Raw genomic sequence first — 15,378 nt, forward strand, 5'->3', positions numbered from 1 at the left:
TATTGTGACTTTTTTCAAATTTCATATTTATTTCTCTCATTTAAATAGGAATTGATGATAAAATCATAAGAGTCTTAACATATTTTTTGTTCAATATACACACACGATCGAGGTGAAATGGAAGAAGCTAATTAACTTGGAAACTTAGAAAATAGAAGTTACACGAGAACACTCGGAAGATTAAGCAAGCAACAAGCATGCATAATGATTTATACAAATTTAAAAACTCCCATCGATCCCACACAGTCACACATGCATGCTTAGGAGTTGTTATGGCCTTCTTCCACTGGACCTGCAGTGCTAGTGGTGTTGGGGACCTGAAAATGTCCAGGATGGATCTTCTTGTTATTATTCCTACCATGACCATGAACTGCAGAGACTTTACCGGTCTCTTCAACAAGTTCCTCTTGCTGCTTATTCTTCTTCTCCATTTTCTCCTTCTGCCGCTTCTGCATCACATAAACCCCTGCATAGCTAGCGCCAATCGAAGACATGCCTGGGCCTGGGAGTTCGAAACAAGCTATATGCCAACTTAATTCTTGCAGGTGGGTTGGTGAAGTAAGAGACTCCAGATTATGTGAGTATTTATAGGAGAACATTCACACTAATATGTTTGTGTGTTTCAAGGCTGACTTTTTTTGGTATTATCATAAGAACCCATGAATGATTAAACTGGCATTATCCTTTTTGTTCAAAGATGAACACAGATACATAGAGGGAATAGTGGTGGCCACACCACATTTTTCTCACCACCAGAAGGGTATGTGGATGCGTATGTGTTGCATATTTTTAAATGTCGGTTTAGTAAAATTAGTGTTACCACTCTTGTGGCAAAGCCATTAGTGCCACAAAGACGCCACATCAGCTGTGCTTATTTTGGGGAAGAAATGGAGGGCGCCTAGTTGGACATTAAATCTAATTAAAGGTTATTCAAGCTAAGCTGCCAATTAAATCCCTCACCTACACCTAAAATATAATATAGGGAAATACCCCAAAATGGGAGAATTTCTTAATCTTGAGGCAAAAATAAGACAATCGGGCTATGCACAAGCCATGCACAACATGCATAAAACCGAAATTACAAAACATATAAATGGGTTATTTGCTCCCATTTTCTGATTTCTCTCTCTACTCTCCCTCCCTCCCGCTCTCTCTTTTCTCACTTTCTTCCTCACGCACTTTCTCTCCCCTTCTCACTGTGCACACACGGTGCACTGTCATCCCGACCAACACTGTCCAAATCGAAGCCACCACCAATTTCATCTCGTCCTCATGAGTCCAGAACACCTAGCCTTGTCACGAATCTTATCCCCGATCATTGGGATCGAAACTCAAGCAAGCCGCGAGTTTTCCGATCATTTTTCGGCAACACATCAAATAACCGAGGCTCGAGATCACCACCGCTGGACTCGCATCGAGGGTGGGAACCAAGCACAGTCATTAAATGTTGGTGTTTAGTTGGATGATTTTTTCAGGATTTGCCCACTGTATGTACGCAACATGCACATGATATGCTCATAGATCTAAGTCAACTCAAAAACCCAGATGAATTAATACTTAGAAGTTAAATTAGGGTTTGTGTTTCATGTTGGGGCCTATGGGTTGTGGAATAAATTTCAAGTTTTGACGTGCTACAAACCTGGGATGGAACAATTTCTAGTTCAAGTGCCCAATTGTAGAAATTTTGTGAATTTTTTTCCATAATGTGCATGTGGTGTGCATATGGTGTGCATGGCTAACTTCATAATAATATTCCAATTCCAAAAACCCAGAGTCCACAACTCTCTTTTCGAAATTAGAAAAATGACGTCATCACCTGCGACGTCACCACCATATACACTATATGCACACCTCATGCACATCATATGTACATTACATGCACATGATATGCACATAATTGGAGATCAAGCAACGAGTTGCTTTTCGCATTAATAAAAACTTTAACGGCAACCTATCGGTATAATGGATACAATTAAAACATAATTGTTATGTATATAAGGTTACAATGGCAGTTTGAAAAGTCTTGTTACGTATATCAATCACCGCTTAACCGTACACATGGAAAACATGATACTCGTTGTTGTTAGTTCATGGACATGCATGATCCTTAACATCCTCTAAGCTTTTTCTTTATTTTTTTTTTGGCCGAGGCCAACTAGGTTGTGGTCATACTCGCTAAATTTCGGGGCACAACATACGTGCATCATAACTAGTGAACATTCCCGCTTCTCATTTTAAGATGTAGCCGTGCACATTATATGCACACCACATGCACATTACGGAAATTTTTTTATCAAATTTATGCAATTTGACACTTGAACCAGAAATTGTTCCATCCCAATTTTATTGCACGTCAAAACTTAAAATTTATTCCACAACCCATAGGCCCCAACATGAAACACAAACCCTAATTTAACTTCTAAGTATTAATTCATTTGGATTTTTGGGTTAGCTTAGATATGTGAGCATATCATGTGCATGTTGTGTACATACAGTGGGCAAATCTTGAAAAATTAATCAAACAAAACACCAATATTTAATGACTCGGCTTTGTTCTCACCCTTGATGCGAGTCCAGTGGTGGTGGTCTCGAGCCTCGGTTGTTTGCCATGTTGCTGGCAAATGACCAGAAAACTCGTGGCATGCTTGAGTTTCAATCCCAACGATCGAGGTTGAGATTCGTGACAAGGCTAGGTGTTTTGGACTCATGAAGACGAGATGAAATTGGTGGTGGCTTCGATTTGGACGGTGTTGGTTGGGATGATAGTGCACCGTATGTGCACAGTGAAAAGGAGAGAGAATGTGTGAGGGAGAAAGTGAGAGAAGAAAGAGGAGGGGGAGAGAGTAGAGAGAGAGAAATAAGAAAATGGGAGCAAATAACCCATTTATATATAAGGGCAATTAAGTCATTTCAAGGTGTAGGAAAATCCTATTTCCCAATAAATGGCTTCAACCGTATATATTCATAACTCCAACTAGTCCCTAGGCTATTGCTATTTATCTCCCTTGAAAGTGAATCTCATGTCGAAAAAAATAAGGGATCTTGCATGTACTTATAAGAAGTTGGGCTATTCCTAATATTTATAATTAGTTATATGGTGGAACCCCAAGTTCGTCCATCGTATCAAAGCAGGTTGACCCAAGTGAAGCTCAACGCTACATATGTTTCATGTTACCTAATTTGTGTTGTCCACGTGTTAGGCTTAAATGGTCACCACACGTGATGACACGTTTTGTGAGTAAATCCCACATTAGAGACCTTGCATGTTCTTATAAGGAGTTTGGCTACTCCTCGTATTGCCAATTGGTTTTATGGTGGAACCTTAATTTCTTCACCACTTACAACTTTGCAAGTTCGACTCATATCGATTGTGAGGACGGTATTTGTTTGTGATAATTTTAATACCTAACTGTGGCTAGTGATCCTCGTGTTACCCTAATGTAGTTAAGGATGGGCACATGCCGGGTAATGGAATTTTTGAACTTGAAATTGGTCTGAACCGGCTCATTTGAAACAAGCTGGTTCGGACCCAGTCCATAGAAGGAAACAACGTCGTTCAAGTTGTCTTCCCTTATCGTCGAGCTCGAATTGTTTCCTTTTTAACAACCTAGATGCTTAAATAAGAAAATACCCAAAACCCACATTCAACACCATCTTCTCCGAGACCAGTGCCAGAAGGCACGTCCCTCGCCCCATCTTCGTCAACTTGGAGACCACCGTCATCGACGTGGTCTACTATCATCGTCGCACCACCTTCATTTATCTTCAATATCCGTTATCCTGAAGGTTTCTCGGATCCCCGTGCCATCTTCGATTTGGAGCTTGAGATTTTGATCTGGAGCCTCACGCCATCGTTTATCTGAGTATGAGATTATGATATGGAGCATCACGCCATCTTCGTCGATCGAAGTTAGGAGATATAGATCTCGAGTTAGGATTGGGAGATATGAGTGAGAGACAAAGAAAGAGGAGGAAGTTCGACTATGATATGGCTGGGCCACTACGTTGCTATGAATGTGAGTGTGATGCGAGTCTAAGAGATTGAGACTGAAAGGGAGACAGTATGACACACCCCGACCTAAATCAGGGCATGCTGGCCGTCACGTGGGAGTGACGTAACCATGTGCACAGTGCGGAAACAATAAAGATATAATGGAATTGCAAAGGAATAAAAAACCAAACTACTAGCAGAACTAGCTAAGATAGAGTGTTAGTGCGAGATTAAACGTGAAATACACAACCAGAGCATAAATATACTAAGTGCAGTCAAGCAGGACAAGTGCTAATTATACAACACTCAAGGGTAATCCTACATTATGATGTTCTGTCAGAACCACTGTCGAAATCCTCGTGATCCACCAAGCACTTATACTTAAAACCTGGAGGGGCGCAAAACAGAAAGTGTGAGTGAGCAAAAACAAAGCTTTTCAAAATCATTTCATTTCTTAAAAGTTCTAACCCTTCGCCGTAAAACCTGTATAACTTCCCAGAAAATAATAATAATAATCTGCATCAGAAATTATAGTCAAGATGAAAATCCATAAAAGTATACCATGCCAAAGTATCTTAATGCAATGCTATAGGTAAACTAGGCAAAATATATCAATGTTAAATATCGCATTAGCCAAATCTCTCTAACTCAAATTGCACTGCTGAGTATATAGCTCATAACCAATCTCAATCATATCAAATCAAATCCTGTACACGAGTCGGAACCACCTACAGTGGTCTGTATGACAAGACTAGGTGTAAAGTAAATATGCTTTAGTGCTATGATCACGTGAAGGCTGTGCGAATAATCGCGGGTCACCTACGAGTCAGAACCACCTAAAGTGGTCTGTACATTAAGACTATGCACCTAACTTGGATCCAAGGTGAGCATACGGTGCGGGAGGTGAACATCACGTGAAGGACTATGCCCCAACTCTGGGCAGGAACACTAACACCGGGTGCAAGTTTATGAGCTCTCATCACATCGCATCATAACTCGCATAATTGAAGTAATCTCACATCTTTAATTTATGAACTTACCTGTCACTTACCTGTGCGTCCGCAGCACCAATCATAATTATATGCAACTACTAATGCATAAATAAAATAGGTAGATACTTTGCATGACATTTCAAAACGTATAATCATTCAAATTCATTTCCTGGAAAAATCTCAAGTATATAGGTATATACGGAAATCCAAAAGCCTATTCACTGATATGCCGAAGGGTCGTAGCCCTCGAGCCTCGATTGATGGTGCTCGTCCTCAAGATAGGTCTCACCTATATGCGAAATAACTGAATAAACGTTATTTAAAGCATATACACAAAACTAGGAATTAACTTCTCATACAATGCTTAAATGGGGCATTTGAATATACCACCATGACCTACTCAACCTCAGGAACACCCTGATATTTTTAGAAAAAAATTTCGATGCTTCATGCGCCTCCACGCGCCGGCAAGGGCACGGCCAGACAAACCCCCACGCGCGGCCACGTGCCTGGCACGCCTAACATAATCTTTAACGCGTTAGGGAATATTCCGTCAAATAACAACATATTCCGTTAAAACTAACTTGACGCCGTCAGAATATTCCGTCAAACTTAACGGAATATTCCGTCGTCTTCAACCTTCGAACTCCGGTGACCGACGCCGTCATCGGAAAACTGAAAAACTTCAAATCGTCATTTCCCGCTCATTTCTCAACCAAATTTCCTGAAATTTGTATCAAAATGAAGCTTAGGATGAGAGGAACAAATCCTTACCACTTTCAAGCCCGAGGAACCTTGATAATCCGGCCAACCTTGAAACTCGCCAAACTTGACTTCCCGACGTCCAATTCACTTCGTTTTTCTTATCCGAGCTTTGTGAAGATGTCCTAAAGCTCACTAGTAGCTTTAAATCTCTTAAAAACTTCGATAACACGAGTGCATGAACAGGGACCCAAAACTGGGTTCTCAGGCAAATGAGATCTTCACGTTCTAAAAATAGTATAGATGAGTGTGTGACGATGAGATGAAGATGATGATGCTAACCATGAGCTCAATCTGTGCGTGAAATGGAGGATTCAAGGTTTGTCTGTACAATTGTACGAACATGGAAGAAAATGCGAGAGGGAGGAGAGAGAGTCAATGGGATAAGGGGAGGGTATGTGTGTGTGGTCCAGTTTGCAGTCAACCAACCAAAATCTTAAGTCTTTAGTTCTAATTAGGTCCAAATAATAAGGGATAGAACCTATTGGTCCAAAACCTTAGTTAATACACACACACACACAACCCAATAATAACAAGGGTATAATAGAAATTCCCATGCTCTCGAGGATAAATAATATATACGTCCGGAACGGGCTGTCACATAGTGTGTTGTGATAGGGTTAGGAATCAATGGTGTAGATTTAAGCGAGATTAAATCAATGGTGGAAATGGTCCGGGCCGACAACCTGCTTCCTCAAAATTTTGGACCCACCCCACCCTGTTTTGTGTTTAGAATTTTTGGACTTGCCTGGAACCCACCCCAACCCGCAAGTCCAGTGCCTGTTTGCCCACCCTTAAACCTAGTTGTGGAGTTGTGGTGCATTCTAAATTTTTTTTCAAAATATCCTATTGTTTATAAAAGAAAAAAATCTATATTATTAACAACACTAGCACTTTTAATAAGGGGCTGTTTAATAACCATTTCAATTTTAGTTTTCAGTTTTAGTTTTTTCTTTTTTGAAATCTGAAAATTAAAATTTTGTTTGGTAACTTACAGTTTTTAATTTTCAAAAAAAATGAAAACTAAAATCTACTTCCTTGAGTTTTCAAAATTTGGCCTTGAGTTTTTAGTATTTGGTTTTCAGTTTTCATTTTTTTTTAACTTGAAAATTGAAAATAGTTATTAAACAAGATTTCAATTTTCAACTTTCAAAAAGTAAAAACTAAAAAGAAATAATAATAGTTATCAAACATCCATAAGTTGTCACTATTTGTCTTCTCCTGTTATAAAATATCTCAAGTACGAGGCTCTCATCTCTATTACCTAAAAGAAGACCACACTTAATGGAGTGCCGATGGAAGATATCTCAAATTTGGGGGTTGAGATAGCAGATGTACTACAGATCCGATGGATGAGGAGGAAAACTCGACGATGTGGGTGATAAAAATCAATCTATTGGTGTTGTGGGACTGGATTAGCTTGGTGGCGTCTAGACCTTCAAGTCGACATGATGTAGAGTTGGCACTGGCATTGCGACTTGAAAAACCAGCTTCAGAATTGTTGGCTTTTAGTTGGTGGGTTTTGGTTTTTGTATTTTTCTGTATTGCTGCAACACTCATCCTCGGGGGCTCTAAAATGTATTCCAAATATTGTATTGTATTTTGAGGAATAGCAAGCGCTTAGAGTGAAAAAAAAATAAAGATTAAACTGTATCTCCATCGAGCTTGAACTTAAAGGGCCCATTTGATGAGCTCGATGGAGTTGGACCTTAGAGATAGGGTTCGATCGGCAGGAATGGGTACATAACCCTTGTGTGCGGTTAGATTACATAACCCATCGTATTTCTCTTGTTTCAGATTTGTAGCAAATCTAATCCTAGTTACAATTTTTCTCACCAAACATTAGCCCCGCTACAAGTCCAATTTAGGTGGAAATAGCCCATCCCATCATGCCCACCAACACAGGCCGAGGAGTGAAAAATCAATATCCTCCAATCCATAACCAGAAAATTGGTCCCTCTTGTTAGGGGAAAAGTGCACTAGGTCCACCAGTCATATAAAACAAATAGAAGGTGTCGAAAGTCAGAAGGTTTCCATCTTCGACTCTGGAACCTGAAGAAGAATCTAGACAAAGGCAGATTAGATTTGAGTGGAGAGGAATTGGTGGAGCACTACATGTGATGTACATAAAACTGGATCTTGAACGAAACATGTTTCTTTGCTTTGCATCTTCTTTTCAGCCAACAACCCAACAATTAAGTTCAACCAAAAGTCACCTAAAAACTCTACCAAGTGCTGGAAATACCCTCATCATTTCCTACGTATATGCTGAGCAGTACATGTTTGAACACCCAACAAAATACAGAAACACATCAAAATTTCAAATGGAATTCCCACATGCCAAGCATGTCCCCGACGTACGAAAAAGAAAGGCTCTCATCCATCTAAGCAGATGCACCAGCTAGTTCTTTGGGAGCCGCGGGCACCAAATGTTGGGGCTGTAGGCACACGAAAGGGAATAAGTAAACATAACAAAGTTTGACGAATACAAACCCAACAGCAGCACAAAAACTAGTAATCCAATAAAATGTATCCAATTTTTCTTCTCATATTAAAGATGATATCACCAGTCCATCGCGTTAATGATACCAAGTTATGGATTAACGAGAAATATAATTTCTTCAGAATGAGGCGGGTGACCTAATATATCAAATGGGAAAGCCAAACATGAACAACTTCCCAGTACATTACAAAAATACTGCACGTATAGCTCAGTTCTATATAAATTATAAAGGTAATTGTTAGTGGCACTCCAAGATAGCCTTCCTGTATTCCTCCCTCCTCTTTTTTTATTTTTTATTTTTTTCATTTAGGAAGGAGTGTATGATGAATATTTTGGAGTGTGAATAACAGCTCCCAACAAAAATCAAAAGGAATTCTTATATGACCAATTATAACTTTAAAATCCTAATCACCTAATCAGTGTTTGAAGCCTGTTTCTAGTTGTCTTACTGCACAGAAAAATAAAATTGAAAAAGCAGAATGAAAATTTAAAGTCTCACTGGTGAACTTATCAACATTAGACTAGCTTCTTACCGCTCGTAGCTCCTCCTCGTGCTTTGGAATAAAAGCAGTATCAACTTTTCCATTTTTGAAATCCTCTATATCAAGGATAAGTTTATGATATTCAATGGTTGTGGGAACCCCTGCGGCACAAAGCCAATATCTACGTTACCAATCATGAACAAACAGAAAATTACATTTTTACTATCTAATTCTGGACTTAAACAAAGAAATTGGCACACACAAATTTTGTTCCATATAAAGTGCACAAAAAGTAACTAAAATAGAACGATTTCAACAGTTACTTTATATTACCTGTTATAACAGTGTCATCAAGAGCCCTCTTCATTCGTTCAATTGCCCCTTCTCTTGTTGGTGCCCATACAATCAGCTACGATAGGAAAGCATTTCCTTAGTCAGTGAAACAAGAAACTAGAAAATTATAATTTATATTGGGCAACAATGGCTAGCAAAGGGTTGTTGGTCCACAAACCTTTCCAAGAAGGGAATCATAGTTTGGAGGAACCACATAATCTGGATAAACATGGCTATCCATTCTAACAAAGGGACCTCCGGATGGTAAGTAGGCTGTTATTCTTCCTGTAAAAAAGGCAGAAGATTACGAATATTTAAAAAATGAATACATAATTTCATTGGCAAGGCAATGCACACGTTATTATAGTAAAATAAATGGCAACGCGTTAAGTGCTGGACTAACTTAGAACCTATGTCATCAAGGGTTGGGCATATCAGATAACAATACAGAAAAAGACCAAGAGTATACACAAGTGTACTCAGCAATTACCGTGGGAACCAGAACATAGCAATGTACACATACCTGGCCCAGGTCGGAATCCTTTAAAAGCATCTTCTGCATTGATACGACATTCAATTGAATGTCCTCTGAGCACAATCTCATCCTGCAGAATGAGCTACCTTCATAAGACATTGAACACAAAGTATCATATGCATCTCCAAAACTACTTCGCTAATTACCTGCGTGTATCGGAGCTTTTCTCCCATAGCTACACGAATTTGTTCTTCAATCAAGTCAACAGATGAAATCATTTCTGTCACAGGATGTTCAACCTGTGGTTTAATTGGGGAAAAAATCTTAGTTCAACAAAAGTAAGCAAGTTCTACCAGTCAAAGCTGTCATCAAAAGATTAGTTAAACCTGAATCCGAGTGTTCATTTCCATGAAGTAAAAGGAACCTCTTTCATCCAAAAGGAATTCAACGGTTCCAACACCAACGTAACCAATCGAGGCAGCTGCAGCAACTGCTGCATCACCCATAGCTTTCCGCAATTCCGGGGTCAATGCAGGGGAAGGTGCTTCTTCCAGCAGCTTTTGGTTCCTTCTCTGTGTGATGGTCACATTCAAAACATGATAAACAATTTGGCACGTGTCATTGAATTTTACATTTCTCATAAAAGAATAGAGGATATACATCCTAGAGTTACTAAGAGTTAGTTACATCATAAGGTTATAACCAATTTTGCTTCCCTTGAAGAAATTAGAACTAAAATTATATGCAGAAAGCTGTTTTCTAGAAACTACTGTAACCTTCACAGAGATTAAAGCAGACAATAAGGCCATTTAAAGTACCTGGATGCTGCAATCCCGCTCTCCAAAGTGAACAACATTTCCATATTTATCTGCTAGAACCTGTATTTACAAGAGAATCAAGAGATTGCATGTTGTCATCAAATGTCAATTAAAATCCTAATTATTATAAAATAATTCAGGATAAAAATGTACGACCATGAAATTTTACAGGATCTTTTGCATGTATGTTACCTGAAATTCAATATGTCTAGGATTTTGGATGTACTTTTCCAAATAAACTCCATCATTTCCAAAAGCAGCTGCGGCCTCACTTTTTGCTTGCTGAAAAAAAATCAAATCAAGGTGGAAAACTATGACATGGAAGCAACAATATATACAAAAATATAAAGTTTGTTTACAGATAACTAGGCCAACTAAACTAAGAGCCAAACAGTACAATCAACAGGATAAACTTTTTAACAAAAAAAACTTCAAATATGCCTTCAAAGATGAGTCAAAGAAATACTTTCAAAGAACAACAACGGAAAAAGGCATCACTTAAAGCAACAAAAATAGGAAGATAATGCATTGGGTGCTCTACCTGTAACAGCTTCACAAACTCCTCAGGTTCTTTAGCAAGACGCATGCCACGTCCTCCACCTCCTGCTGTTGCCTTAAATAGCAAATCATGCTTATCACTTAACAGAAACAAAGAAATAACAGATAAAATTGTACATTGGTTTTCGCTAACAAGAAGTAAAGGAAAGTTTCAATGAAAGCCACAATACTAAAATAATCATTGATTTCATAGGATTTATGATTAATTTATTGAAGAACTAAAATTTTCATGTCCGATTCATTCAAGTAAATAAATAACACATTAGTAAACAAGACGGCCAGATTTATTTTTTCTGCCAAATGATAGAACAGCCTCCTCCAGAAATCAGAGGCAACAATTAGAAGCCACAAACTGAAGTTTTTAATAGCAACTCTATGTTTTAAAACCTATAAAAATTATCCAGCTTCATTGAGATGGTAAATCTTTCATAGTATAGCACTATGGCTAGGTAATTGGGTAGCCGTTTGTCATTGCTTTTCAAACACATTTAACTGTTGAGCAGCCATTCTACGGAAATAGGCATGTATTCCCTCATTTTAGAATTGATATGTAATTAATAATAATTATTAATATGAAAAGTTTAGTTCTTCAAACCAAACAAAGAATTCAATTTGGTACATTAATATGTTTTAACTTTAGAATTTTGGGAGTTAACATGAAAGGGTGTGCAATGTAAGATACAGTGCAAGTATAATGAGTTTTAATTAGCACGCGATCAATAAGACATGATACTTTACCTTGATCATAACAGGAAAACCAATTTCATCTGCAAGTCTGATTCCTTCTTCTGTGCTCTGTAGGGAAAATAAAAAACCGTTGAAACAAGTAATACAAAATTAATTCATAGGAGCACCTAGTTCTGGATGTGTTGAAAAGTAAAATATCTAATGTTAAAGGAGATACCTGTAGTAATCCATCACTTCCTGGTACAGTTGGAACGCCTGCTTTCTTCATTGTGTCCCTGGCAGTCGATTTATCACCCATAACACCGATGCTATCAGGCTGCAAAATGTGACCAAAATTGCAAGCATTTGTTCCACATGAGAACATGAGTTAAAGAATAAGCAACTGAACAAAGAGTCATGTGCTCGTATTTTCATGACCTAATAATTACTAATCACTCTAAGACATGAGAAATACAAAGAATAGAAGGTCATATAAATGCAATATAATGTATCAAAACCAATTAAAATGTAACTCAAGAAAAAAAGAACAAGTTTTTTTCATTCCAAGTTGAATATCTATCCATTACTATTCACAGATTGTCGATTTATCAATCTAAATTTACGTGAGATTTTGGCACAAGAACATTCAATTAAGTTAGGGAGTTTGACATATAGACCCTGCCAAAAATTTTAACTTCCCTAAAAACTTATAAAATTTATCCTTACAACCAAGGACAAAATTCATTCAAACAGCCCAACTATTGATACATGATTTGCCAACGTATCCACGTGGACTAAACCCTTAACTGTTAGGAAAGTTTAGACCAATGTCCTTAATTCTTAGAAAAATTTAACAAATATTTATATGGAATGTAAAAGTTTCTCAAGTCCCTATTAGTAGCATTCACATTAACTTATCATGGTTAGATCTAAAAGTATTATTTTTATTTGTTGTTAAGGAAGCTTACACATTACATTTTGAATAAAGAGAATAATATCAAACAGTCTTGGCTTGAACATTTTATGTTTCTTTTTATTTGACAAACTTACCTTAGGCCCAATAAAGTTGATTCCATGTTCTCTGCACATTTCAACAAAGGATGCATTCTCAGAAAGGAAGCCATATCCTGGATGAAGCATTGTACATTTCCGACTGATGGCAGCAGATAAAACATTTGGAACAACTAAGTACCTGTAGAAAGACAGATCAAAATGCACAGATTTAACCATTATCCTCAGTGACAGAAACTGAGACAAAGGATAAGCAAAATTTATCATAATCAACTACTTACGACTGACTGCTTGCAGCTTCACCAATACAAACCGATTCATCGGCCAATTTCACATGAAGTGCATCCTTGTCTATTGTTGAGTAAACTGCAACACAAGGTATTCCCATTTCATGGGCAGTTCTAATAACGCGAACAGCAATTTCTCCTCTGTTTGCCACCAGAATTTTTTCAGCACGACATGTAGCATGGAGAGCTCCCCCATGCTTCCTGGATTTAAAACTAACTTGAGCCCCCTGAGCCCTCTGCCTTAGAAAGCTGACTTTATTTCCTACCATAAAGCTACATTGGGAACTCCGGATCTCTCTTGTCCTCCCAAAAAATAAGCCCTGTCGTTGACAGTAGAAGACCTCATTGATTTATAAATTCTATTTATCTAGGAATTCCGATTATTTACTTTTCCCAAATGAGTTAGGAACTCAGGATGTTTCGGTTATCATCTCTTTGGCAAAATTGGATAAAGAAAAAGTTAAGGATTTGATATTTTTTACAAAAGTGAAGATACAGAAGCAACTTATCTTGCATGATTAAGAACATAAAGTTAAAGCAAACCTTCAACTAACTAACTAACTAACACGCATTTGCAAAGCGGATCCATCATCCATTTCGATGAATACACAAGCAAATCAGAACACAACCCAACATCCAAAACCCAGACACAATTCCGAAAAAATAAACAGATATTGGGTAAAGAGGTGCTTACGGGAGTCGGAGTGACAGTCTTGCAAATGGGCATTGTGGCATCCATTTTCGAAAACAATGAGACCTAAGTAAACCCAGTTACACCAAATGAACAAAAACCAGCATAAGTGACTCGCTACCATTTCAGAACAACAAGAACAAAAACAAAATTTGGTATTCGAACAAATCAAAACAAGATAATACATTAGCCAGAAGAATGGGATCTTTCTGCCATTTTTAAACGATAAAAATGATTCAGTAAATGCGCGTTGAGAGGGAAATACCGTTTTTCAATTGTCCCAGAAGAAGAAGAAGAAGAAGAAGAAGAAGAAGAAGAAGAGTAGAGAGAATGAAGAACCACAGGCAGATGGGTTGAAGGTGAAGAAAACAGAGTGAGTGAGAGATAAAAGAGAAGAAGGTAGGGAGGTCCGAATACTGTCGATGAAAACGAGGGGATTCGGTGATTGAAAGCTCCGCACAAATGGGTTACTAACGACTTAATATTTTCACAGCTCACAAAGTCGCGCCTTGAAGTTTGTCACTTCATGTCATATACACTAGTGTACCTATCTAGCACGGATAGGGTCTCATGCAACGAATGAGTATTTGTTGACTTTCGAATTCGTATACATTACAGAAGGCCTAATTGGATTATTAGTTTTCGTGGTGAGTTAAAGAAATAAAATATCGATGATCTCGGAAACATCAGTAGTTCAAAAACACGGAAATTTCGATGGAAATATCGGGATATTATTGATATCGATAAAATTGAATAAAAACCACGAAAATTGTAAGAAAAACTTGGAAATTTTTATTGAAACTTTGCAGGATATTTATTTAGTCAATTATCTATTAGTTTATCACAAAAAATTGGAAGGAAATGCATTGCATGATAGATATAACTGATTTAAGTTGATTATATAGCGAGCTGACAAACATTGTGAGTGTAGAAAATATGTAGTAATTAATGAAAGAAGTTTAAACACACCATAATCATTTATATATAATGAATTAGTACAATATTTTACACTTTATACATTGCATAGTAAGATACATGAGTGACTTAGCGAGGTTTAAAATATCGATGATATCGGAAATATCGGTAGTCCAAAAACATAGAAATTTTAATGGAAATATCGGGATATTATGAATATTTTAGACCATGGTGGTGATACAGTAATTGGAATGTAGCCTTAAAAAAAAAAAGGGGATTTAAGTTCTTGTGGTAAAGCCTGCTAGAAATTATGCTAAAATTTAAACAAAATTCAACTATCTGTTAATTATTAGCACGTGAGTCACATATAAAATCATAGTACATACGCAAGTATTTTAGCCATTTTCTTTCCACTTACTCAAATCAAGCCTCTTGTGACTGGTGCAAAGTTTCTTGGTGATTGGGGTGTTTTGTGCGCGAAAACTATGGTGCTTAAGAGGAGTCTTTGTCAGGCTCGAAGGGTTAGCTATTCTAAAGTCATTGTTGACGGAGATTCTCTTTTGGTTATCAAGTGCGTGTGTGGATAATGCGCAGTTCTTTGTCGCTGACGTATCTCCACCTTAATCGCTGACATTCTGAAGTTGTCGAATGCTTTTGCGAGTATTTCTTTTAACCATGCATTTAGGAAAGCTATTTTTGTAGCTAATTCCCTTGCAAATTTAGGTCACTCTTTGACCTCTGATTGCGGTGGTTCCCAAGTGTGCTAGATAAACAGGCTTTGCTTTGGGACTCTTGTTGGAATACTTGCCCTCGAGGCTGTGTTTTAATATTTTTCTCATTTTTCAAAATAAATAAATAAATAAATAAAAGAACTTGTAAAAATTTCTCTCCCTC

General features: G+C 37.6%; 1 protein-coding gene across 1 annotated transcript; it reads right to left on the reverse strand.

Annotated features, from left to right (window-relative positions):
* Window positions 1-7,884: 7,884 nt before the first annotated feature.
* On the reverse strand, window positions 7,885-14,075 carry LOC114821664 (biotin carboxylase 1, chloroplastic-like). Its single transcript, XM_029094690.2, has 16 exons — window positions 13,835-14,075; window positions 13,573-13,635; window positions 12,873-13,198; window positions 12,631-12,772; window positions 11,819-11,917; window positions 11,653-11,709; window positions 10,898-10,969; window positions 10,549-10,638; window positions 10,357-10,416; window positions 9,925-10,110; window positions 9,745-9,837; window positions 9,587-9,668; window positions 9,242-9,348; window positions 9,064-9,139; window positions 8,782-8,891; window positions 7,885-8,183 (listed from the first exon to the last, which is right to left on the reverse strand). Exons 2-16 carry the CDS (start codon window positions 13,615-13,617, stop codon window positions 8,130-8,132), a joined length of 1,599 nt encoding a protein of 532 aa, XP_028950523.2. The 5' UTR covers window positions 13,618-13,635; window positions 13,835-14,075; the 3' UTR covers window positions 7,885-8,129.
* Window positions 14,076-15,378: the final 1,303 nt, after the last annotated feature.

This window comes from Malus domestica, chromosome 15 (genome assembly GCF_042453785.1).
Source record: "Malus domestica chromosome 15, GDT2T_hap1".
Lineage (NCBI taxonomy): Eukaryota > Viridiplantae > Streptophyta > Magnoliopsida > Rosales > Rosaceae > Malus > Malus domestica.

What these genes read in the sequence shown, in the direction of transcription:
- LOC114821664 (XM_029094690.2), bottom strand. Translation starts at nt 13,617, where the DNA reads ATGGATGCCACAATGCCCATTTGCAAGACTGTCACTCCGACTCCC. An exon ending in AAAAGCTCCGATACACGCAG is followed by an intron (nt 9,669 to 9,744) that starts GTAATTAGCGAA and finishes CTCATTCTGCAG; the next exon opens with GATGAGATTGTGCTCAGAGG. An exon ending in ATGATTCCCTTCTTGGAAAG is followed by an intron (nt 9,140 to 9,241) that starts GTTTGTGGACCA and finishes TTCCTATCGTAG; the next exon opens with CTGATTGTATGGGCACCAAC.